We start from the raw sequence: 24,382 nt of genomic DNA on the forward strand, positions 1-24,382 counted from the left end.
CGTTGGTAACGGTCACGCTCAAATGGTGCTATTTATGTGCCACCAGCACGAAAGCCAGACAGCTGGTGCTCTGGCGACGATCACGCTTGGATGGTGCTTAGTGATTTACTGGTATAGGTGCTATCACGATTTCGCTTTCGCTTGCCCTAACAGGTCTTCGCAAGCCGAGTTTAGTGTTCAATGAAGACATGTGTACAGTTATTAGCTGAATACTTACAGTCAAGAGAGAATATTGTACTATACATATATATATATATATATATATATATACTTTTGAATATTTTTCATTGCTTTTATCTATTATTAATATCCAATTTCTCTTGATATTCTCACTGCAGATATCATCAGATGGTACCACCAAACAATGCAGTGAAATGTGAAGAGAATCCCAAAGACAGAGAATTCTACAATCAAATTATGGATTTAAGAAATATATAAATGATCTGGGGTTTTTTTTCAGTATAAATAAATAAAAATGTGTGTATTGTTAGTGTTTATGTCTTTTATATCTTTTCTTGTTTCACTTAATGGACTGTGGCCAAACTGGGGCACCACCTCAAAGACTTTAGTTGTACAAATCAAACATAGTATTTGATCCAGGACTTATTCTATTGGTCTCTTTTGCAGAACTACTGAATTATGAGGATATAAACAAACCCATACAGATTGTCAAGTAATGGTAGGTACAAACACTAAAACACACACACACACATATATATATATGTGATGGCCTTCCATACAGTTTTCATGCAACATATTCAGTCTCAAGGTATTAATTGGCTCAGAACTATAGTATGAGGTACTTGCCCAAGGAGCTGTGCAGTGGGACAGAACCCCAAAACACATGGTTGCTAAGTAAGATTCTTAACCACATGGTCATGACTCCAAAAGGATGAAAAGCAAAGTCAACCTCAGCCAAATCTGAACTCAGAATGCATGCAAAGAGCCAGAAGAAATGTCACAAAGTATTTTGTCCAGTGTGCTAATGATTCTGCCAGCTTGCTACCTTAATAATAATAATAATAAAAAAATAATAATGATAATAATAATGACGATGTTTTCTACTAAAGGCACAAGACCTGAAATTTTGGGGGAGCGGGTTAAGTCAATTACATTTGGTTCCAGTACTCAACTGGTACTTAATTTATCGACCCTGAAAGGATGAAAGGTAAAGTCGACCTCGGTGGGATTTGAACTCAGAACATAAAGAAGGACGAAATACTGCTAAGCATTTTGCCCAGCATGCTAACAATTCTGCCATCAACCACGATGGAATTTGAACCCAGAACATAGCAGCAGATGAAATACCGCTAAGCATTTCGGCCGGCATGCTATTGATTATGTCAGTTACCTGCCTTAACAACAATAATAATAATATGTTGTTTATCTCGATATGAGATCACCATGTCGCACACCTAAGGTTGTGGTGCATGTATCTGGTGTACCCTTATCGCGCATGTAGACATGATGGGTATATTGGGCTGCGTATATTTGTACCCCCAGTGTCACTTTGATGGTATGCACTACTCTCTCACTCAAAAATAATAATAATAATAATAATAATAATAATAATAATAATAATAATCCTTTCTACTAAAGGCACAAGGCCTGAAATTTGGGAGGAGGAAATAATCAATTACATCTACCACAGTGTTTTACTGGTACTTAATTTATTGACCCTGAAAGGATGAAAGGCAAAGACAGCCTTGGCTAAGCATTTTGGGATCTAGTTCAAAACGGGGGCACCAGTATTTTCTTAACGAAACACTTTGAAACTTGGGACACTGGTAGAATGTGTCATATAAAACATCTTTTTCTCTTAATCTTCTTAACAAAAAAACGTACATCGCAAGTTATTTCCATGTTAAAGTTGTCGTATTTCTGTAATTTCAACCAATGACTGACGTCCATTCAGCCGAATACATTAAGTGCTGGGTGGTGATAAAATTATTATTTCCTTGTCAAAAAATGGCTGAAGCATATTGGCAGTAGGGTTAGGGTTAGGGTTAGGCAGTAGCTAATAAACCTTTCATACAGTTCAGGCAGATGTTAACGAAATAAACACGCGTGAAAGAAAATGAAAAATGCAAATGTTGTACACATACAGTTCAGGCAGATGTTAACGAAATTATAAATGGAAATTAAATACGCTTTACACCGCTTAAACAGCCAAAGGAGTTAAGTGTAAACAACTGAATACTTGTCAGTGATTGGTTGAAATTATCGAAATAAGACAATTTTTTACATGAAATAAATTTGAATACAAAATTTTTTTTCTGTTCTATAACACAAAATAGATAAGTATATGAAGTTTGAAAGTCTTTCGGTACCAAAAACACTACATAAAACATTAATGAAAACTGGTGCCCCCGTTTTGAACAAGATCCGCATTTTGCCTGACATGCTAATAATTCTGTCAGCAACAAGGAGGAGGAGGAAGAGGAGGCAGCGGCGGAGGAAGTGGCTCGTTGATATCATTGACTTCAGTTCCTGATTGTTACTTTATTTTATCATCCTTGGAGAGATGAAGAGGGATGAAAGTCAAGGAATTGAACCTCTGTCATCTAATTAATACAAATTTGATTCCTGCTAATTGCTACTTTTCAATCTCTTGCACGTGTCCTTTGCATCTATACAAACACTTAATTTAAAGAATAAAAAATTTATTCAACATAATATTTTGTGCTATGAATCCATTGAATGGTATTGATCAGTCTTTGTTTTCCAAAAACACACACACATTCTTTGCATTAAATTCCATAATATATACAATGTACAGATAACAGTTGCCAATATCCAGATGAAAGTTTTCCCTTAGTAAGACTTGCACAAGTCTAAGTTGATACTTTTTAATGCAATTACAAATGAGAGTATATTACATGGTCGTTATATATTGACATTATCCTTTGATTGTCTTTTACACACACACACATATGCTTTTATTGGTTTTCTTATAGAGGCACGATCTTGTGTATGTTTATTTATTTTTCATAAACTATTTTCATTTTGAATTTTGGTACAAGAACTCGAGCTTTACCTTTCAAGACAATCTACAAGAAAGAAAGGAGAGAAATATTAGTACAATAATCTTACGTAATACAATTATATTTTTATAAGACAAGTACAAAGCCAAAAAATTTGGAGTGATGGTTTTAACTTAAATCACTTTAACCCTTTAATATTTAAACAGGCCATATCAGGCCTAAAGAGTCTACTTGTTTTAAGTTTGCACTGGCCAGATCCAGCCTCTCACACCTACCCTACAATATCATTTTTAAGATAAATGGTCACATCATTGAAATCGTAAAACTGAGATAATGTGCTGAGTGATATTACTGTGTTTACTTTGCAGGTTATGAAGTTTGTGTTTTAGTGACCGTGTGTATGCTGTAGTCTGTGATTTTTGTCATGACAGGAACAAAGAGCCAACATGAAATTTTGCATTAAACTAGGAAAGTCTGCTACAGAGATATTGAGCATACCTCAGCAGATTTATAACAAGAAGGCAATGGGTCATGTGCAATGTTTCCAGTGACATGAGCACAAAACAAAAGCCACAGCTCAATCAGGAGCAGCTCAACTCTTTTACTTTTTTACTTGTTTCAGTCATTTGACTGCGGCCATGCTGGAGCACCACCTTTTAGTCGCGCTAATCGACCCCAGGACTTATTCTTTGGAAGCCTAGTACTTATTCTATCGATCTCTTTAGCCGAACCGCTAAGTTACGGGGACGTAAACACACAAGTATCGGTTGTCAAGCAATGTTGGGGGGACAAACACAGACACACAAACATATACACACACACACATACATATATATATATTTATATATATATATATATATATATACATATATATACGACGAGCTTCTTTCAGTTTCTGTTTACCAAATCCACTCACAAGGCTTTGGTCGGGCCGAGGCTATAGTAGAAGACACTTGCCCAAGGTGCCACGCACTGGGACTGAACCCGGAACCACGTGGTTGGTAAGCAAGCTACTTACTACACAGCCACTCCTACGCCTATCGTTTTTTTTTTTTTTACATCCGCAGTATTGTGCATCGAGAATTCATCTCCCAGGGTCAGACCATCAATCGAGAGTTCTACTGCGATGTTTTGAAGCATCTGGGGCTGGACATTAAGCGAAAGCAACCAAATTCTTGGAGCATGAAGAATTGGATTCTTCATGACAACAATGCACCCTGTCACTAACCTCTCCTCACTCATGAGTTTGTCACCAAAAAGAATACGGTATCTCTTCCACACCTGCCTTCAAAGGTTACCATTTTAACACCATTGTCAAGGTCCAGAGTGAATCACAGAAGGTCCTTGATTCACTTACAGAAAACAATTCCCAGGCTGGATTCCAAAAGTGACAAGAATGCTGAAACTGGTGTATTGCTTCACAAGGTGACTATTTGGAAGGAGATGAAAATAAAACTTAGGTCAATAAGTTATTTTTTGAGTGGCTGTGTGGTAAGTAGCTTGCTTACCAACCACAATTGTTCCGGGTTCATTCCCACTGCGTGGCACCTTGGACAAGTGTCTTCTACCATAGCCTCGGGCCAACCAAAGCCTTGTGAGTGGATTTGGTAGATGGAAACTGAAAGAAGCCCATCATATGTGTGTGTGTGTGTGTGTGTGTGTGTGTGTGTTTGCATGTCTGTGTTTGTCTCCCCAACATCACTTGACAACCGATGCTGGTGTGTTTACGTCCCCGTATCTTAGCGGTTCGGCAAAAGAGACCAATAGAATAAGTACTAGGCTTCCAAAGAATAAGTCCTGGGGTCGATTTGCTCGACTAAAGGCGGTGCTCCGGCATGGCTGCAGTCAAATGACTGAAACAAGTAAAAGAGTAAAAGAGAAAGAGAGAGAGTCTGGGAACTCTTTGATACTACTTTTTATACAAGACCAGGAAAATACATAAGGCAAGAAGAATCATAAACATTTACTTTGTCTCTGTCTGTGGCTGTAGCAACTGTGTTCAAAGTCATGACCATTCCTTTGATAGATGTAACTGTAACTTCACTGGTGACAGGTTCATCAACAAACACTGGAAATACAGACGTGGACATGGGTAAGCTCAGGTCATTTCTATGGATATTATTACATATTATGTGTTGCAATTATAGAAAACATCTAACAATTTATTTTGAAACAAAACAAAACAACATAATAACAATAAGTACAAAAACAATAATAATTCTTCCTATTTTTAACACAAGGCTAGTAACTTTTGAGTACAAGAGAAAGATGATAACATTGACCACAATATTCAACTGGTACTTATTTTATTAGCCCTGAAAGGATGAAAGGCAAAGCTGACCTTAGCAGTATTTGGATAGTATAATGATAATAATAATAATAATAATAATAATAATAATAATAATAATAATAATAATATAAGGACCTGGTAATTGAAACACAAAAGATGTTGCATCTTAACACAAGACCTGTTCTTGCCCTAGGTATGATAAAAAAGGGATGTCAGAAACATCTAGATAGGATCCCAGGAGAACCATGTCTCAGAGAAATCCAAAAAATTGTGCTGCATACATCCTTAGAAAAACCGTATCGATTTAAATGTTTATGCTGTATTACATGAAAGTATTTCGCTACTGCCCCTCCCCAAACTTTCAGTCACACTGTAACATCTCTTATCCTTCACTCGCCCTAGGATGCTGGGTGTGTCTCGGCAAGTGACTGTAACAAACATGAAAAGTAAAAGTAAATAATAATAATAATAATAATAATGATGATAGTAATAACAAGAGCACTCAGAGAGCGCAAACCTCTGCCAAAGCAACACCAACATCCTCTCAATGATTAGCCAGAGATGGTTTTTAAAATGAGAATATCTGAAATAAACTGGACTACTCTCACAAACGAAAATACTAATAATAATAATCCTTTCTGCTATAGAAACAAGGCCTGAAATTTTGGGGGAGGGACTAATCAATTACATCGACCCCAGTGCTCAACTGGTACTTATTTTATTAACCCCAGAAAGATAAAAGGCAGTCAACCCCACCAGAATTTGAACCCAGAATGTAAAGACAGACGAAATACCGAAACGTATTTCACCTGGTGTGCTAAGAATTGACAGTTCACTGCCTTAATAATAAAAATAATAATTTCAAATTTTGGCATAAGGCCAGCAATTTTGGGCAGGTGGTACGTTGATCACATTGACCTCAAAAGAATGAAAGGTAAAGTCGACCTCAGCAGAATTTGAACTCAGAATGTAAAGATGGACAAAATGCCGCTAAGCATTTTGCCCAGCATGGCTGGAACAAGGCCACAAATTTCTTTTAGAATTACAAAAATAGATCCATTTTTCATCCCCAGTTACAATTCAATGCCAAAAACAAGAATCTCAAAGATTTGCCAGCAGTTGTTTCCAAATGTCCACATGTCGTTCAGCCTAGCCATTGGTCAGTTTATGAGAAGCTTCTTGTCAGCATCTGTTCACAAGGCTGAACTTATAGAGGGGTCAATTAACGGTGTTTTGTGAAGGACCAGGTTCTGCTGACAAAGTATGAGTACATGTGCTTGGTTGCTGTTCAATCACTTCAAGCAAGGCCTCATCTTCCATTCCGAGAGTGTAGTGGGTGCTTTTTACATGCCACCGGCATGAGGCCCAGTCCGGCGGTACTGGCAACGGCCACGCTCAAATGGTGTTTTTTTACGCGCCACCTGCATAGGAGTCAGTCCAATGTTTTGTTCACATGCCACAGGCACAAATGCATATATATATATATATATATACACTCTTTTACTTGTTTCAGTCAACTGGCTGCCATGCTGGAGCACCAACTTTAGTCGAACAAACTGACCCCAGGACTTATTGTTTGTAAGCCTAGTACTTATTTTATCAGTCTCGTTTGCCGAACCATTAAGTTATGGGAACAAACTCACACACACACACACGAACACACATGCGCGCACAAACACACACACATACGCACACACACACAAACACGACAGGCTTCTTTCAGTTTCTGTCTACCAAATCCACTCACAAGGCTTTGGTCGGTCTGAGGCTTTAGAAGAAGACATTTGCCCAAGATACCACACAGTTGGACTGAACCTGGAACCATGTGGTTGGGAAGCAGAATTCTTACCACACAGTTTGTTTCTATGTAAAATAATAAAAACAACTTAAAATTAAACTAAAAGATTGCTTAATATTTTTTGTAGAATACACATTTATTATACTTTTACAAGAATAGAGTTGACAGTGACTTCGAAGTTTCAGCCTTCACCAGATTGTTCTTCAAAGTCACTTGTCAACACTATTCTTGTAAAAGTATAATAAATGTGTATTCTACAAAAAATATTAAGCAATCTTTTGGTTTAATGATAAGTTTAATAAAGCAGTTGTTTACTATCAACTTAATGTGACAGACCTGTCTCCCCTTCACAAATATAAGGACACAGGAAATGTGTCAAGGCCAACAGGAAGCAGTCCAGCTTCCTAGGGCTAAATAGCAGCAGTATAATTCCCTTAATGGGTCTGTCACATTACGTTGACAGTAAACAACTGCTTTATCGTATCACTACTGCTTATGTCTTTCTGTGAGATTTATAATTAGATCATTTCTAATTTTGATAAGTTTAATGCTAAGAATAAAACATACGCACACACATATACATACATACATGCATATAGACACACACATATATTTATATACACACACACATACTAACATATAGACATACATATATACATACACACACACACACATACATACATATGTATAAGACAAATGCATGTATTTATATGTTCTTCATAAATGAAAAAAAATCAACAACAAAAAAAAAATACAAGAAGAGAAAACTCACAAGCATTGGGAAATTCTATAGAACTTGACAAATAAACAGCTCCAGGTCCTGGTATATGTGTAGCAATTACAGCAGAAACCAGTCTGAAAATTAGCAATGGTATTTATATTACAATATATTATTATTTTTTTTTTTCGCCCTTTCAAAGCCTAACCAGGCTCATGGGCCCGGCTCCCCGGTTTCTATGGCATATGTGTTCCCCCCCAGCTGGACGGGATGCCAGTCCATCGCAGCGTTACTCAAGAAACAGGAAGAAAGAGTGAGAGAAAGTTGGGGCGAAAGAGTACAACAGGGGTCGCCACCACCCTCTGCCGGAGCCTCGTGGAACTTTAGGTGTTTTCGCTCAATAAACACTCACAACACCCGGTCTGGGAATCAAAACTGTGATCCTCCGACTGTGAGTCCCCTGCCCTAACCACTGGGCCATTGCACCTCCACCAATATATTATTTACCCTGTAACTATTGTTTACAAACCAAAGATCATAACACAATATTTAATTTATTTACTCTATAAACTTGATAAGCCTTGTGTACCAAATGTAAAACAATGAATATAGTAAGTAACAGCAATGGTTTATGAGTAGGACAAGTAACAGCCTTAATCAATGTCTTATCTGTAGCAAGTAACAACCTTAGTCTTAATCAATAGCTTAGTAATAGTCATAGTCTTAAGAGACTGTGACCAAGGAAAAGTTAACTCGCCATCAGTTCACAAGTATCAATGCAGACAGTGATTACCTCTGGTTTCTAAAGCAGTATATGGATGAGCGGCTAATCTCCCCATGGATAGGTTGCTAGCCTATTCAAGATTAGTTTTTATCTCGCCTTCATTGTTGTTTTTTTCCTTATTTGACTTATATGTCTGCCTTCTGTCCCTTTTTTTCTGTCTTTGTGGTAATGTACCTGAGAACTTTATATTATTATTATTACTTACTCAGATCATTTATGTTCATCGTATGAATCTAACAAGCCAAAATACAATTATACCAGTTATATTATTTCTAAGTAACAAACGTAGCCTAAACAAATTATACAAGGAAGCCTCTAAGTGGTCATTTGAACTACTAGAAATAGTAACTAAATTTCCTTCACTCAGCAACAAATTGAACTGTGCTAGGAAGTGGTGTCAAACCAGGCAAATGAATTAAGTCTACCATCAATGGGATCAGAATGTAAAGAGCTGGAACAAATATCACAAGGATCTTCTCTAATGCTCCCAGTATTCAGCTACTCCATTGCCCTGGACTGGTACGTTATTTTATCCGCTCCCGACACGGTGAAAGGTAAATTTGACCTCGGCACGATTTGAACTCAGAGCACAGGAACTGGAGTAAAACTTCAGAATATTTTGTCCCATGCTCTAACGACTCTGCCATTTCGTTTGGTTATTATATAGATCCACACCCGGTGGAAAAATTGAAAAAAAAATAGTGTAGTAGTTGAAGTGCACCGTATATTGAACAAATATGAAGGAAAAAATGCGCGCTGGCAAACGGGTGGGTGGGGAGAGGGCTCGGAAAATTCACACAACCCGAGCACTAAATCTCAATGTCCGGTCACAGGAGTGAAACCCGGTAGAAAAATTGAAAAAAAAATAGTGTAGTTGTTGAAGTGCACCGTATATTGAACAAATATGAAGGAAAAAATGCGCGCTGGCAAACGGGGGTGGGTGGGTGGGGAGATTTTTGTTTCACTCCTGTGACCGGACGTTGAGATTCAGCGCTCGGGTTGTGTAGGGCTGACCGTGTGAATTTTCCGAGCCCTCTCCCCACCCCCACCCCATTTGCCAGCGCGCATATTTTCCTTCATATTTGTTCAATATACATTGCATTAGAAGTATTACATGATTTTTGTTTCACTCCTGTGACCGGACGTTGAGATTTAGTGCTCGGGTTCACCGGGTGCGGATCTATATAAAAACCGGTCAAGTGTAAGTGGAGGAAATTTTGGCTGCTAGAGTGGTTATGGCCAGAAAGTGGCTTTTGAACAACTTGAAGCACAAAACTTAAGCATAGCTTTTGAAACACAGTAACACAAATTTGTGCTTCAAGTGGGATGTTCCTTTATACTTCGAAGCCGTAACACCACTATCTGAACATTTTTACACGCACACACACATGTACGTACCTCCTTTTCTACCCATCAGGCTTCAGTGACCCTGAAAAGGGGTCATAGGCGCTGCCCTTCCTTCTTTTGACTTATATATAAACAAACTTATTCTAATATTTACATATAAATAAAGCGGGGCATAACTACAGGGTTTTACCCACCAGACTTTGAGAGGTCATAACTTTCAGAAAAATGAATTTTTTTTAATGAAATTTTAATGAAATTTTCTACGCATATAGTATTAACTATGTAGAATCCGAATATACAAAAATTTCCGGTGAAAGCTTTTTGGAATGGGGTTGGGGGACAATTGTCGGAAATTCCAACGGAGTCCACTTAAATTCCTCTTAACTTCCAGGAAAATTAATATTTTTTCGTGAAATTTTCTACAAATATACCTTGATGTATGTACATATCGTGCATGTAGGAATTTTGAAGGAAACAACTGCAGGTTATTTTTGAGAAGCGTTCCCCTCTCGGTGGTGTTTCGGAGCAAGTCGTCCATATTTGTTTCATTTTTGTCGATTATGTGCGTATGTGCATCCGTAGATTTCTAGACAGTGAAGAGAAGCCGTCATAAGAAAACTTTCGTTAAAAATAACATGCACACGATTTTTTTTCTCTCAATAGAAGTAAATTCCAAAGTAAACGTTTCTAGTAGAGAAGTAGAAGAGAACAGGAGCAAAAATAGGAATATACACGCACGGTTAAATATAGAAACTATCACAGTGTCGCTTCCCGAAGAATTTTTAAATGTTAGCTTTCCGAAACTTTTTTTTCAATCTTCCAAAAACACGAAGATTAAGAATAAACAGAAAAAGTACACAAATATATTTTACATACCTGTTGTATACGTCGGTTTTGTTTTTTTCACTTTAAAGGTGGATTAATCCCAACAAAATAACAAGTTTAGTCACTGTTTCAGTACGTTTGTGTTCTTCATTGATCTTATGTGAAATCTTGTATTAGTTAAAAAATGTTTGTTTAAAAAAAAAGTATGTCATGTATATGTGTATTTAAAATGTGTATTGCTCAGCAATTTGAGCAAAGAGGTGCTCAAACTGTCTAGTGGAGTACCTCTTCCGCCACATGAATTCTATTAAATACGTGGAAAACAACTCGGATGAGGTACCATAAAGTTGCCGATATTTGCGCTTAGCATGCGCCCACATTCCTTCTACATGATTTGTATGTACACCTGTGGCTTCATCAACAAATGAAACTGAGTGGTTTACCGTTAAATGCAGGAACCCTTGCTGCTGCAAATTGCGATAACCTGTCCATTCATCAGTGAAAATGATGCTCCCTGGACGGACATGTTGCCGGATAATGGATTCCAAGGAATCCATGGACCGGCTATTATCCGGGTAAAACCCTGTAGTTATGCCTAAAGCGGCATAACATAGTTAATACTATATGCGTAGAAAATTTCATTAAAAAAAATTCATTTTTCTGAAAGTTATGACCTCCCAAAGTCTGGGGGGTAAAACCCTGTAGTTATGCCAATAAAGCAACGAGCTGACAGAATCGTCGCTGCGCCAGACAAAATGCTTAGCTGCATTTCTTCCAACTTTACGTTCTGAGTTCAAATACCACCTGGATCGACTTTGCTTTTCAGCCTTTCGGAGTCGATAAAATAGGTACCAGTTGAACACTGGGATCGATGCAATCGACTAATACACTCCCCTGAAATTGCTGGCCTTGTGTCAAAATTTAAAACTAATATTTACATATAAATGGTTTTGTTTACATTGTTTCATTCGAGTTTAGTTCGTCCCTCTGGCCATGCATAGAGGTATTGTGACATTGGTAGATAATTTCTGTTCCCCGATCACCTGTTAATATTAATTAGATCAATTAAATAAATGAATATATAAATTAATAATAAAAACACATGCTTAACATAATAACTTACCCGTTGATTAACACACCGTGAACGATGCATTGCTTAAAGCGAGTGTTTTTGGCGTATTCGGGGTCGAAGTGAATCGGATTAAAATCAAGTATTAAACCAGCGAGCGTTTTAAGGTGAGTATGGTTAAATGTTCGCGACAAACTCGCGCTATCACCAATTTTAAAACCACACTCTGTACGGCGTGAAACATAATGCCGGGTGTACTGTGTATTGAGCACTGAGATCAAATTAGAATGGCTCGAACTGTTACAGTTGAAACGTGAAAGAAGTCTCCAACCAAGCATCTTCGGAACGTTCTGCTGGTCCTCAGAAACTGATTAATATATAGATGAAGGACGGAAATAGGTACTTGAAATGCTGTTTGATAAATAGAATATCTTTTTGGGTCATCACCGACACATTGTGGATGTAAGGGGTATAACTCTAAATTAGGTTTTTGTCTTTATTTTCTTAGTTTACTTTTGTAAATTATATTGTTCTTGTAAAGTATATATAATAAATGGAATGAGCAAATCATTTTACAAAATGATTTGCTTGCTCTGCTCACTTCATTTTTAAATATTTGTCATTGTAAATACTCTATGGATATTTGTGTATTTTCAGATATTTTCTGGCAGAACAAACAATCTTCAATTTTCAATTTTGTCTGATAGATACTATCCGTGGACGTGCTTAATACAGTTAACACCGAGTTAAATACCTCTATTAAGCACATCCATAGATATCGGATATCTATGTATTTTTCTTTAGTTGAGTCAGTCTCTTGCAACTTTGGAGTTTTGCTTGTGTTCACAGGGTCGCCTGATAACCCTATGAACACAGACAAAACTCCAGAGAAGCAAGAAACTGGCTCAACCAAAGTGAAAATACATACATACATGCATTGATGTTCGTCCGTCGTTGTCGTCGATGACCAGGGGATCACATGGGAGAAGAAGATGGATCACGGTGCATCCGGCTGTTGTCGATCAAGCCAATACATGTTCGGAATTTTCTGCCGCAGAGTCGGGAACTGTTGGTCTGCTGAGAATGAAGGCAAGGAGTTGGTTCTGGACTTGCGCAGCTCACGTTTTCTTTGTGCGCCTGCGATCCTATTCTGTTCGTAGGAGATGGCACCTCTGTTAGCTCAGCTTCGCCAGACAGGGCGGTGCTGTGCCTTCATTTCCCAGGTGTCATTCAGTGGGGCTTTGAATGAATCTTTGAAGCACTTTTCTGCCCACCTTGTGTTGCACTCTGCTAAATACATACATACATAAATGTTTGTTTTTATGTTAAATTATAATACAAATAATTTAACATTAAACTGAAGGATTACACAATACTTTTTGAGTACATATTTATTGAATTTTAACGAGAAGTCATTGTCACCACAGTTCTTGTAAAAGTATAGTGTCTGTATATGTGTGCGTGTGTGTTCTCTTAGTTGCCCAGTTATTAGACTGCGACTATACTGGAGCACCGCTTTGACTTTATAGTCGAATGAATCAACCCCAGGACTTACATATTTTTCTAAAGACCTGATGTTTATTCTATCGGTCTCTTTTGCCGAACCTCTAGATTACGGGGACACGAACACACCAGCAACAGTTGTCAAGCGGTTGTGGAGGGTGGGGAATACAGACCCAAAGACATACATACATACACACACACACACACATTAATTTTATTAAACATGTATAGCTTTGTTAAGCTAAACGCAAACAAACTAGTGGAGACGAGAAGACATTTATCAAAGGTTTATTACTTTGCGTACATCACAGCTTAAGTCGTCAATTATTTCTGTTTAGTCCAGATTTGCTTCACACTGTTGACATTCTTTTGTTTTCTTTCTCCCACCGGAAGTCCCTTTTGTGTTACTGCTGACCAACTTCCTAGCTAGCCCGCAGCGAAGTTTCTGTCTATAGTTCGTCTGTCACGAATCCTGCCCAACCCATGGAATGTTGTCCGTCCTCTTCTCAGTTCTCACTGACTAGGCCGCCAATATATATATATATGTTATGGCTTTTATCCTTTCAGGATCGAGGAAGAAAGTACCAGTCAAGTATTGAGATCGATGTAATCCAGTACCTCCTCCCTTCAAAAACTACTGTCTCTCTGTCAAATTTTGAAACCATTTTATATCTAATAAATAGCAATACCCGCCGTTGATCGGGTAATTACTTTCACTATTTCTCGGGTTGAAAAGCTAGAATAATGGCTATATCGTATAGAAGAATAGTTTTACGGAATCCAGTAGGTTGCGCTGGCACTAAAAAGGTTGCAGGTGGAACATCCATTTGTTACTGTTCCTTTTGACGTTTGAATAGGCAGTATACTAAAGGAGAATAGAAAGATTCAGTTTGAATGTGAACGAAGCTAGAAGAATAGCTATATCATATAAAAAGAATAGCTTTACGGAATCCAGGTGACTATACAATGGCACAGAGAAGGCCACAGGTGAAGTGGAAGACCCATTTATCACGGTTTCTTTTGACATTTGAATAGGCCATACGCCCAAGGAGAATTAAGAAGCCACTTGCCTAAGGTGCCACGCAGTGGAACCGAACCCGGAACCATATGGTTGTGAAGCAAACTTCTAATTACACAACCACTAATGTTTTTTTATGTTCATTTGTAATAAAAACAGTTTTACATTACTCTAATGGTTGACTCTATACTTTGGTAGAGTACAAATTTACTATTTTCAAACGAAAATATTATTGACAGTGACTTCGAAGGTTCGATCAGCTAAGCCATCATCATACACACACACACTCACACATACATACACATACATACATACATGATGATGGCCGTCCACTCGTGACCGAGGAAGACCATTGCCGACCTTCAGGAACATTGTGTGCTCTAGGACTAACTTACATTTTGCATTTGCGGCTCCGTTTGTGGCTAATGAGCCCTGCTCTTGACAAGCATACACGACTGCAAACATTGCAGACCAAGCTTTCCCCATTCACTATACGAGCTGTGCGCTTTCGCGTAGCTCGTTTAAGTTCTTCACGCTGGATAGTGCTCTCTCAAACGTATCGATCCCCTCCTTAACCTGCTTCCTCCATCTGTGGCGATGACAGGCATTGTTCTCCCAGTCAGTGTCCTGCATATCACAGGCCTTTAATGAGGACTTGACACAGTCCTTAAATCGCATCCTTGGTTTCTGCCTGAGTTCCCTCCATTCACAAGTTCTCCATAGAGCATCTGCTTAGGAATCCTGTTATCCTTCATTCTAATAAGGTGTCCAGTCCAACGTAACCAGTGCTTGTGTATCATTGCCTCAATACTCAAGATATCAGCTGTCGCCGATTTGCTGCCAATTCAAAGGTTTTCCAGTCTATTATTCGTGACCTCCTTTATGCAGATGACTGTGACTTAGTCACTCATACAGTGGATGACATGCAAATACTCATGAATTGCATTTCTGCTTCTTGCAAGGCATTTGGACTCAGCATTAGCCTGGACAAGACTGTTGTAATATTCCAGCCTGCACCAGGAAATCCATATATGGAACTAGCTACCTTGGTTGAAGGAACAATTCTGAAGGTAGTAGACAAGTTTGTCTACCTGGGCAGCACATTCAGCCGTTGTTGCTCCCTGGATGAGGAAATATCTTTCAGGTTGCAGAGAACAACTAATTCCTTCCGGTCTCTTTAGTCTCGTGTCTGGTCCCAGCATGGCATCGCAAGGCAAACAAAAGTTGCTGTGTACCGTGCATGTGTACTGACATCGCTCCTCTACTCATGTGAGACATGGACTCTGTACAAACGTCAGGTAAGGGTCCTTGAATGCTTTCAACAGAGATGTCTCAGACACATTCTCAATGTTGGCTGGACCTCAAAAATTCCAGACATACATACATACATACAAGATATATAGTATTATATGTATCATGTATATTGTGTGTGTGTGTGTGTGCGTGTGAGAGAGAGAGAGAGAGAGAGGGATGGCGTGCGTGCTTAAAGAAAGAAAGAAAGAAAGAAGAAAGAGAAAAAGAAAGAAAGAAGAAAAAACGAAAGAAAAAAGAAAGAAAGAAGGAAAGAAAGAGGAAAGAATAAAAGCTAGAAAGAAGAAAACCGAAAGAAAAAAAGAAAGAAAGAAAGAAAAAAGAAAATGGAAGGAAGGAAGAAAATAAAAGATGGAAAGACCTTTGCTGTCGGTTTGGCTTCATTGTTTTATTACAATAAATAATTATATTATATTAATTAGAATGAAGGCCGGAGAAACAGATGTCTGCTGGCGGGCTGGACGGTCGGCTGGTGGGTTAAATGGCTGGCTGGCTGGCTGGTTGGTTGGCTGGTTGGCTGGTTTGTGAGTTGTTGTTCATTGGTCTCTCTTGAAATGTACATTTCAAAAAATGGATTTCGAGCAGACGCCGCGTCTCTCTTTTACACAATTAGTTCTTATGAACTCTCTTCACCCCACTCTCTCTTTCTTTCTCTCTCGCTCTCTAATCTTACTATTTCTTTTTAGTTTATAATCCGCACCCCCTTTTTTATTCTTTATTGTCTTCTCCGCTCTCTACGCTTTCAGACTTTCTCTCATCACCTCCCTATCTATCTTTCACTGTATCTAATTAATTATATCTCTACCTTTCTATCTATTTCTCCTCCCACACACTCTTTCACCCCTTCTCTCTCTCTCTATCTTTCACTCTGTCACTTTCAGACGCTGTCCCCATCTTCCATCCATTTCTCCTCTCCTCCTCTTTATCTCTCTATCTCACCCTCTCTCTCTTTCAAAGAATTCTCTTCTTGTCCCTTTCTCTCTTTCTTCTCCCCTACTATCTCATCTCTGTTCTTTAATTCTATCAAACCTTTGGCTTAATTCCATGGACGACAAAACCCAGAAATGACATTTGGCAACACATGTTTAAAGAAGTGAGGGAAAAAAAGAAGAAAAAAGACAAATAACTTGATCCTTCTTATTGCTCAAAGTGAAAGCTTTATTATTAGTTTATTATTTGCTGATGGTTATTTCAATTTTTACTTTCATATAAATCATCCCTTCTCTCTCCCTCTCTCTCTCGCTGTATATGCCTTTGTCTTTCTCTCTCTTTTTCCCTCTCTCTATATATCTCTCTACTTCTCTACCACTCCCTCTCTGATCCAGGGGCAATAACTGACCTGTAATGGCTTCTGGGCTAACTTTAACCAGCAGATGAGTTATAGCAATTTCACTCACTTTTTCCATCTTTAAAGTAAGTTTCTTTTGTCTTACACTGATTGGGAAAACGATTCCATGTCCTTGTCCTTCGACGGATTTCCGTATTACCATCTCTCTTTCATAAATTTTCACAACTCGTCTCCGAAAGCCAATTCTGTTTACTCAACAACACCTTTCATATATACATATACATATATATATATATATATATATATATATATATATATATATATATATACAGAATATATATATATATATATATCTGTAAAGATATATAGATGTTTATGTCCTTATAAATATTAATATCCAAATATATATGTATAGATATATAAAGAAGAAAAAAAAGGCCTACCTCCCTATCCAGACTCCCATATCTGTGCTGCCGGTACATATGCGTGTATTGTAGAATACAAAACATTACCAGACGAAACAGTCCCAAGAGAATGGATTACTAACCAAGAAGACAAAAAATACCTTTTGTCAAGTAAAACAAAGAAAACTTTTCTCCATCTGTTTTCTATAAATTTCTTTCTTGCTGTCCAAAAATCAGACCACGAACGTAGTTCTATGAATAATTTCAATTACCAATCAGGGAAGAGGAATTCCCAGAATGCTGGGGTTCGTCGGCGTGGAAGAAAGCAGCTGCATGAAATACAGAACAATTTCAACGACGACATACAGATCCTAGAAGTGTCTTTACCGAAAAGGGGTCCCGTGAAGGAGAGACCAATCGAGAAAATAGATCTAGGTGTGAAAGAGAACTACTCACCACCCACAAAAGCAATTGACCAGTGTTCTTCTGAAGTTCCGCAGGTGAACTACCAGAGAGACGACAAATTAGAGATTTCCTTCCTGGAAGGCGATCGTGCTGAGAAATCACTGGACTTGGGCTGGGAATCACAAGAGATTAAGAGAAACATCTTGTTGAAACTCGCTACTGACGATGACTACAGTTTTACCAAAACCGAAGAATGTTTTATCCACGAGAGAGCCAAACTATATGTTGTCAACATGTTTCCCGAAAAGCATTACTATTATATTCCAGACAATGCTGAAGAACAACCCCAGTCGATCGATTCAGACGAAGAGATTTTGAACGAAGGACAGGTGTTCTTTCCGACTTCTTACTCTGGCAAACGTAAGAGAAGATCCTATAACAATTTCAATTGTTATGTGACTCACCATAAGAATGATGATCTCTACGATAACTCACACATTCTCCCCAAGGGGACACGGCTTTTGAAACCGCCTAATAAATTAGTAGAGCTCGTTGCTCAAGCCATCGATGGTTCTCCAGATGGTCTGCTACAAGTTCACCAGATATATACAGTGCTTCAGAATAAATACCCTTATTTTCGTTTCATGGATCGGATGGCTATTAACAGCTGGAGGAGTTCTATCCGCCATGCGCTTTACCAAAAATGGTTCAGGAAAATACATTTTAGCACAGAATCTATCAATAGAAAAGGTTGCTATTGGACCATAAACCGCCAATTTAGCCCCAAAACGTGGACAATGCCAGGATTTCAAAATATATCATCAGTTTATTTTACAACTGACTCTACTGAAAACTGTACTTCCAACTTCCAACCAGAAACTCAACTTCCTGAGGTGGAAGCTCCTGGGCCAAACAATTCAATCACTTATGAGCAATGTAATTCCTCAAACGAATTTCAGCCAGTAATTAATATGCCACAAGAATATTCTATTGCAATACGAGATGACCAACAGAATGAAGATGAAATCACCACATTGATCAAAGATCCGGATCCTATTCTAATTCCTTGGTCTTCTGAATCTGTAACTTCTGTTGGTCATATAGAAAATGCAGCACTACTTTCAAAAGATTCACAAATGTCTCAACTTCCCATTAGTTTTCAGATGAACACTGTAATAGATTGTGAAGAAATGCTGAATGCCAGCCCTGATACCTGGCTCCAACAGTGCTCTGGTTCTTCAGATTGGCCTCAGAATGTTGATGATGCCTCTTTGTGCTACCCATACACACAACAAATATTGTTAGCAACTTTTCCCTTGGCTACCTCACTTGCTAACACCTAAACATGAATATGATATATATATATATGTATATATATATATATATATATATATATATATATATATAATCTAGTACCAAAGAAAGACTTTTAAAAATTCTGTTTCTTACCATTATTTGCAAAGGAGAATATTGATATGAATAAATATCTTCACTTATAAGTTGGTGGAAATTTTATGTCTGTTTTATGACAGAATCATAAACTTATGTTGTGGAATGTACTAACAATAGAATCAGTCATATATATTATATATATTAAATCAAAATAAATCTAAAGAATCTGTTACTGGATCCCCACCCCCCATTTTTTCTTCATATCTTTCATAATTAAAACTAACAACTTAGTTTGTTAGATTAAAATATCAAGAAACTTTATCTCTATTTGGTTTTTCAAGTCTTGTTAGAATCAGTTATTTTGAAGGTTTTATAGCAACAATTTCTTTCTCCAATTTCAATGTTTTGCAAACAAATGCCTATTTTATTCAAATATTTAATACTGCATAAATTTGATTACAAAATACTTACAGAAGTCTCTAAAATTGATTTTTATATAACTGTATTTTAAAATATATTACAACAACAACAACAATAATAATAATAATCTGCTTTTTGGGTGATGCCAGTTCAAAGTTAATTGTTGCTTTGGAAGTTTGATATGTGATGGATGTGACTTGAATCATTTATTAGAAAAAGATAAAAAGGAAAGAAAAAGAAAATTCAAACAAGCTTGCAGATATTTTCTCCTGATGATATTTATAAAAAACCAAAAACAGAGAAAAAAAATTGATAGTTATTTTAAATCCATGACAAGACTTGGGGAAGTTCAAAGCTAATTTGTTTGTCTTTATTTGATATGAAGAAATGTTTGGATGTTGAACATTAAAAATGATAATAAAAAATAGTTTTCTGACAGTTTTGTTGAAAAATGTTGCTTAACTGTGTATACATAAAATTATTGTCTCAAAATATATATGCAAATTTACAAAAATTGTCCATTTTCAGAATTTTATTTTTTACCTTTTCAAATTGTTATTTTATGCTGTAATATATTTTATATAAAGGGTTTGCTATTCTTTTGTATGTATTTTTTATGTTAATCTTTTATGAATCTGCTTTAGTACTGTCTTAAAAAAATAGTTCTTCTAGTTCATAGTTTGTAATTTTGTTAAAATTGTATAACTGTTCCATAACTGTAAAGCATATTAAATCCATTCAGTAAATTAGCCATTTAAAGATTCTCAATTCTATTATTTTGTAAAAGACTATTTCTGCAGTTGCTTCATTATATATATATCTTAAAGACCTATCAGCTTGAAAATCAAGATGAATTCTTTATTATGCTTCAACTTTATTATTTTCACCTGGAAAAGAGAAATTTATCTTTTAAGAAAAAACACAATACCATTACACTAATTTTAATTAATGTAAATACTTAAGGACTGTTAATGTTTCCCTGAAGATATTTAGAGAATTGGCAATATTTATTAAATTTAGATATTAAAATCTTGAGTATTTGCCTTGAAAAGTTGAAATGACAGAGGCCTAAAAATTTCACCTCATGAAACTGTTATATAACATAGAAGTTATACACAAAAATTTTCTCTTTATTTATTTTCATGTCTCTACATAATGTTTCATCATATTTAGTTCTTGGAGTATGTTACAAGTATTGCTTGATAGTTTTAGATCAGTTGCCTATAGATTAAATAGGAGAAGGGAATGAAAAGAGAAAAGAAAGGAGATATAGTAATGTCTTAGAAGCCATATTGGTTGTTGCTTGCAACACAAAGACCATATTAGAATATAGAAAAAGATAAAATATTTTGAGGATATGCAAGATATTGTACTACATTTTAGGAGAATTCATCTTCTCTGAAGAAATAAAGTTTTATAGAAAAAGAAACACGGTGAATAACAGGGAAGGCTAATTTAGTTATTGAAGTTGGTCAGTCAGTTTGTATTTGTATGGATAATTTATTTTGCATCCATCACTTGGAAGTAAAAATGGTGTCCTGTTTAAAGGGAGACAACTCCGTATTGCCTCTTCCGTGAATGATTCAAATAGTTCGAACGAAATTTCAATTATTGATTAATGTTCTAAGTGATTAATCCCTATTTGAAATAATAATATTAAATAAATATAACGGATTAACGTTATCAAATTTTTTTTCTTCAAAGCTGCAATTTTTATTTAGCTAATTTTTTAAAATTGGTGTCATTAGACGTGTAGATTACATTCCAAACATATTCTCAACAACACTTGATTTCTATTTCTGATTCTTGTGGAAGGAGACGTTTGGATTATGTCTACGAGATAAAATTTTACAAGTTATATATATATATATACAGGGTGTCCCAGAACTAACTATCTATAATTAATTCATAGACAGTTAATTTTGGGACACTGTGTGTGTGTGTGTGTAATATATATTTAACATGTATCTCATGTATGTATACATCTATATTTAATATATATATTATGTATGTATATATTATATATATATATTAAATTTATATATTATGTATATAAATATATATTTAGCATGTATATGTCATATAATTGATATGTATATATTAAACAATATATCATTTAAGTATATATGTGTGTGTGAGTATATGTATGTATGTATGTAAATTTCTTTCTAAAAGAAAGAATATAGAATTATTAAGAAGTTTTGTTAAATCTTTGTGCTAATATATTTTTAGATAAGTTATGTTATATTTGCTAACCTCTAGTTGAGTGCAAGGAGAAGTTAGATTTGCTGACTAGTAAATATAACATGATTTTCTATTTTGCTATCATAGAGACAAAGTATTAAGGAAGTTTTTCTTTTTTCTTTTTCTTATCTATATTTTGGCATCAAGTAACTTTGGCTAAATGAGACAAGGGATATAATCTAAACTAATTCACATACAGGTAAAAGAAACAAAATTTAAATCCAGTTTATTATTAATAAATTTTTTTTTCTACATATTTTTTTTTTTTTTGGTAATCCAGACAAAATATAATGAATTACCTTTATTTTAATTGTCATATATTAGTTTCTTTTCCTATCTAAAAGAAAATGTTTTTAAAAATCTACTTATCCAAATCTTCAGCAGAATAGATTATTCAAACATCTCTGGTTATTACTGCCAATGGCAGTCAATTGAAGATTCTTATTTCTGAGAAAATTAAAGCAAATACATTTCTAAAAAATAAAACGATCCTGTTGACCTAGGGATGATCTGGTTCTTCTCAGAGGAAAAGAACTTCTGTCAGGACAACCAGAATAGCAGGTGGCTTGCCTACAATCCATGTGATGTCCTACATGTCATGGAAACCAAGTTCCCCTAAATTGTGACAGTCTTTGGGTGTCTCCAGTGAGGTTGACATCATGCTACCCCACATCTTTGAACAGAGCCTTAAGCTCAATTCAGATGACTATGTAAATCTCCTGGAGATAGTGGTTAAATCCTATTTGGAGAGGGTTGCTGCTGGAAGGCCATATGTAGGGTAACAGAATTCAGCTCCTTGCCATACCTGTGGAAAGGGTCAGAAGTGGTTCTTGGAGAATTACAACTTCACCATCACCAATTTTTGGCCTCCTAAGTTGCCCAATTATAATCCCATGGTTTACTTTATTTGGCCTGCAGTTGAGAAAGACACCAACTGCTCTGTGTGCAATACCAAGGCTAAGCTGATGGCCAAGATCAAGAAGATGTTTGAAGATCTTCCCAGAGACACAGTGAGGAACATATGCACCAGGTTCTGGAGCCATGATGGAGGCTGAGGGCATCGACTTCAAGTAAACTGCCATCTCCCAGCTATAATCCAGTTGATATTTTTTAATTTTTTTAAAAATACTTATATTTTTGGATGAAATATTGTGTTTCCTTTTCCTTTTATACAAATAGTCAAATTTAGCCTGAACACTCTGTATATACATATATTTATATATATATATATACCACACACACACATATGCACATGCATATATATATATATATATATATATATATATATATACACACACACACACACACACACACACAAACATATACACATATATATATATATATGTATATATATATATATATATATATATATACACAAACACACAAATTCACATGCATATATATATATATGCATGCACACACACACGCACACACAAATGGCAAGGATCATCAGTTAATGAGATATCAGCTATGTGATTGGCTTTTCCTATTTTATCCCTAATACTACATTGCTTCATAATTCTCAAAACAGCCCATTCTGCCTAGGTGTAAATAGGCACAGCAAATTAAGAATGACTTGTCATTCTAGAGAGCAACAAGTGTGTGCATGCATATGTGTAAAAGTAAGTGAACAAAGAAATGAAAATATCACTCATACATTTAGATAGAGACATATTTAATAAAAGGTTAACTCAGCTGGTGCTATTAAACTTTAAACAATGTTACACTTATGATGACCACAATATGACTATCATAAGTATAACATTATGAATGTTAGAACAGTGATTTAATCATCTCATCAAATGCAAAAGACATCTCAAATTAAACAACAGGCACCAACCACTTCAAGAAAGATATTTTTTACTGAAATGTAGAATCACAACAAAGTATTTGCATGAAACGTGAAAATGTCAAGATAATTGACATAATTTCAAAATAACTGACAGATATTAAAGCAAAACGTGTCATTTGTCATATATTGTCTTCCTAGCTGTTTATTATACAATTTTAAGAGCACCATTTAGTAAATATGATATAGAAGAAGTTCTATGAGTATGTGACCAGGTTCAAAAGAATTCCCATATTTTCAGATAAACAACAGTTGTAGCATAGTTTCTGATTGTTTTATACATACATATAAATACACACACACACATACATGTATGTATGTATGCACTCGACGACTGGCCCCCATGCCAACGTCTTCTCCATTAGGCACTAAACTCTGCTTGCGAAGACCTGTTGGGGCAAGCGAAAGCGAAATCGTGATGGCACCATCTTCGAGCATGATCGTTACCAGCGTCGCCTTGCCGCAGCTTCGCATTTCTGGCACGTGAAAAGTCATTCGAGTGAGATCATTGCCAGTGCCGCTGGACTGGCTCCTGTGCAGGTGGCACGTAAAATCACCCACTACACTCTCGGAGTGGTTGGCATTAGGAAGGGCATCCAGCTGTAGAAACTCTGCCAAATCAGATTGGAGCCTGGTGTAGCCATCTGGTTCACCAGTCCTCAGTCAAATCGTCCAGCCCATGCTAGCATGGAAAGCGGACGTTAAACGATGATGATGATGACTTAGGCATTGC

The 24,382-nt window shown here is 36.4% G+C and overlaps 3 protein-coding genes across 4 annotated transcripts in view; 2 read left to right on the top strand and 1 right to left on the bottom strand.

Moving 5' to 3' along the window:
• LOC106869716 (uncharacterized) overlaps window positions 1-490 on the top strand; it is a 49,284-nt gene extending 48,794 nt beyond the window's left edge. Inside the window, exon 4 of the mRNA XM_014915561.2 lies at window positions 339-490. Within this exon, the coding sequence (XP_014771047.2) occupies window positions 339-438 (100 nt within the window). The 3' untranslated portion in view covers window positions 439-490. The remainder of the gene's footprint in view (window positions 1-338) is intronic.
• Window positions 491-2,646: 2,156 nt separating this feature from the next.
• Window positions 2,647-12,661, bottom strand: LOC106869720 (uncharacterized). 2 transcript variants are annotated; one of them, XM_089359522.1, is made up of 5 exons: window positions 11,870-12,661; window positions 10,353-10,507; window positions 7,845-7,927; window positions 4,952-5,052; window positions 2,647-3,050 (listed from the first exon to the last, which is right to left on the bottom strand). In XM_089359522.1, the coding sequence occupies exons 1-5, from the start codon at window positions 11,897-11,899 to the stop codon at window positions 2,982-2,984; spliced, it is 438 nt and encodes a 145-aa protein (XP_089215648.1). In that variant the 5' UTR covers window positions 11,900-12,661; the 3' UTR covers window positions 2,647-2,981. The 2 variants fall into 2 exon arrangements, with proteins under 2 accessions (XP_089215648.1, XP_014771052.1); XM_014915566.3 differs by lacking the exon at window positions 10,353-10,507 and having other exon boundaries at window positions 11,870-12,635.
• Window positions 12,662-17,285: 4,624 nt separating this feature from the next.
• On the top strand, window positions 17,286-19,992 carry LOC106869721 (uncharacterized). The gene has a single exon (XM_014915567.3). The coding sequence runs from the start codon at window positions 17,594-17,596 to the stop codon at window positions 19,085-19,087; it is 1,494 nt and encodes a 497-aa protein (XP_014771053.1). The 5' UTR covers window positions 17,286-17,593; the 3' UTR covers window positions 19,088-19,992.
• The last annotated feature ends 4,390 nt before the right edge of the window (window positions 19,993-24,382 follow it).

This window comes from Octopus bimaculoides, chromosome 11 (genome assembly GCF_046866305.1).
Source record: "Octopus bimaculoides isolate indiv1 chromosome 11, ASM4686630v1, whole genome shotgun sequence".
NCBI lineage: Eukaryota > Metazoa > Mollusca > Cephalopoda > Octopoda > Octopodidae > Octopus > Octopus bimaculoides.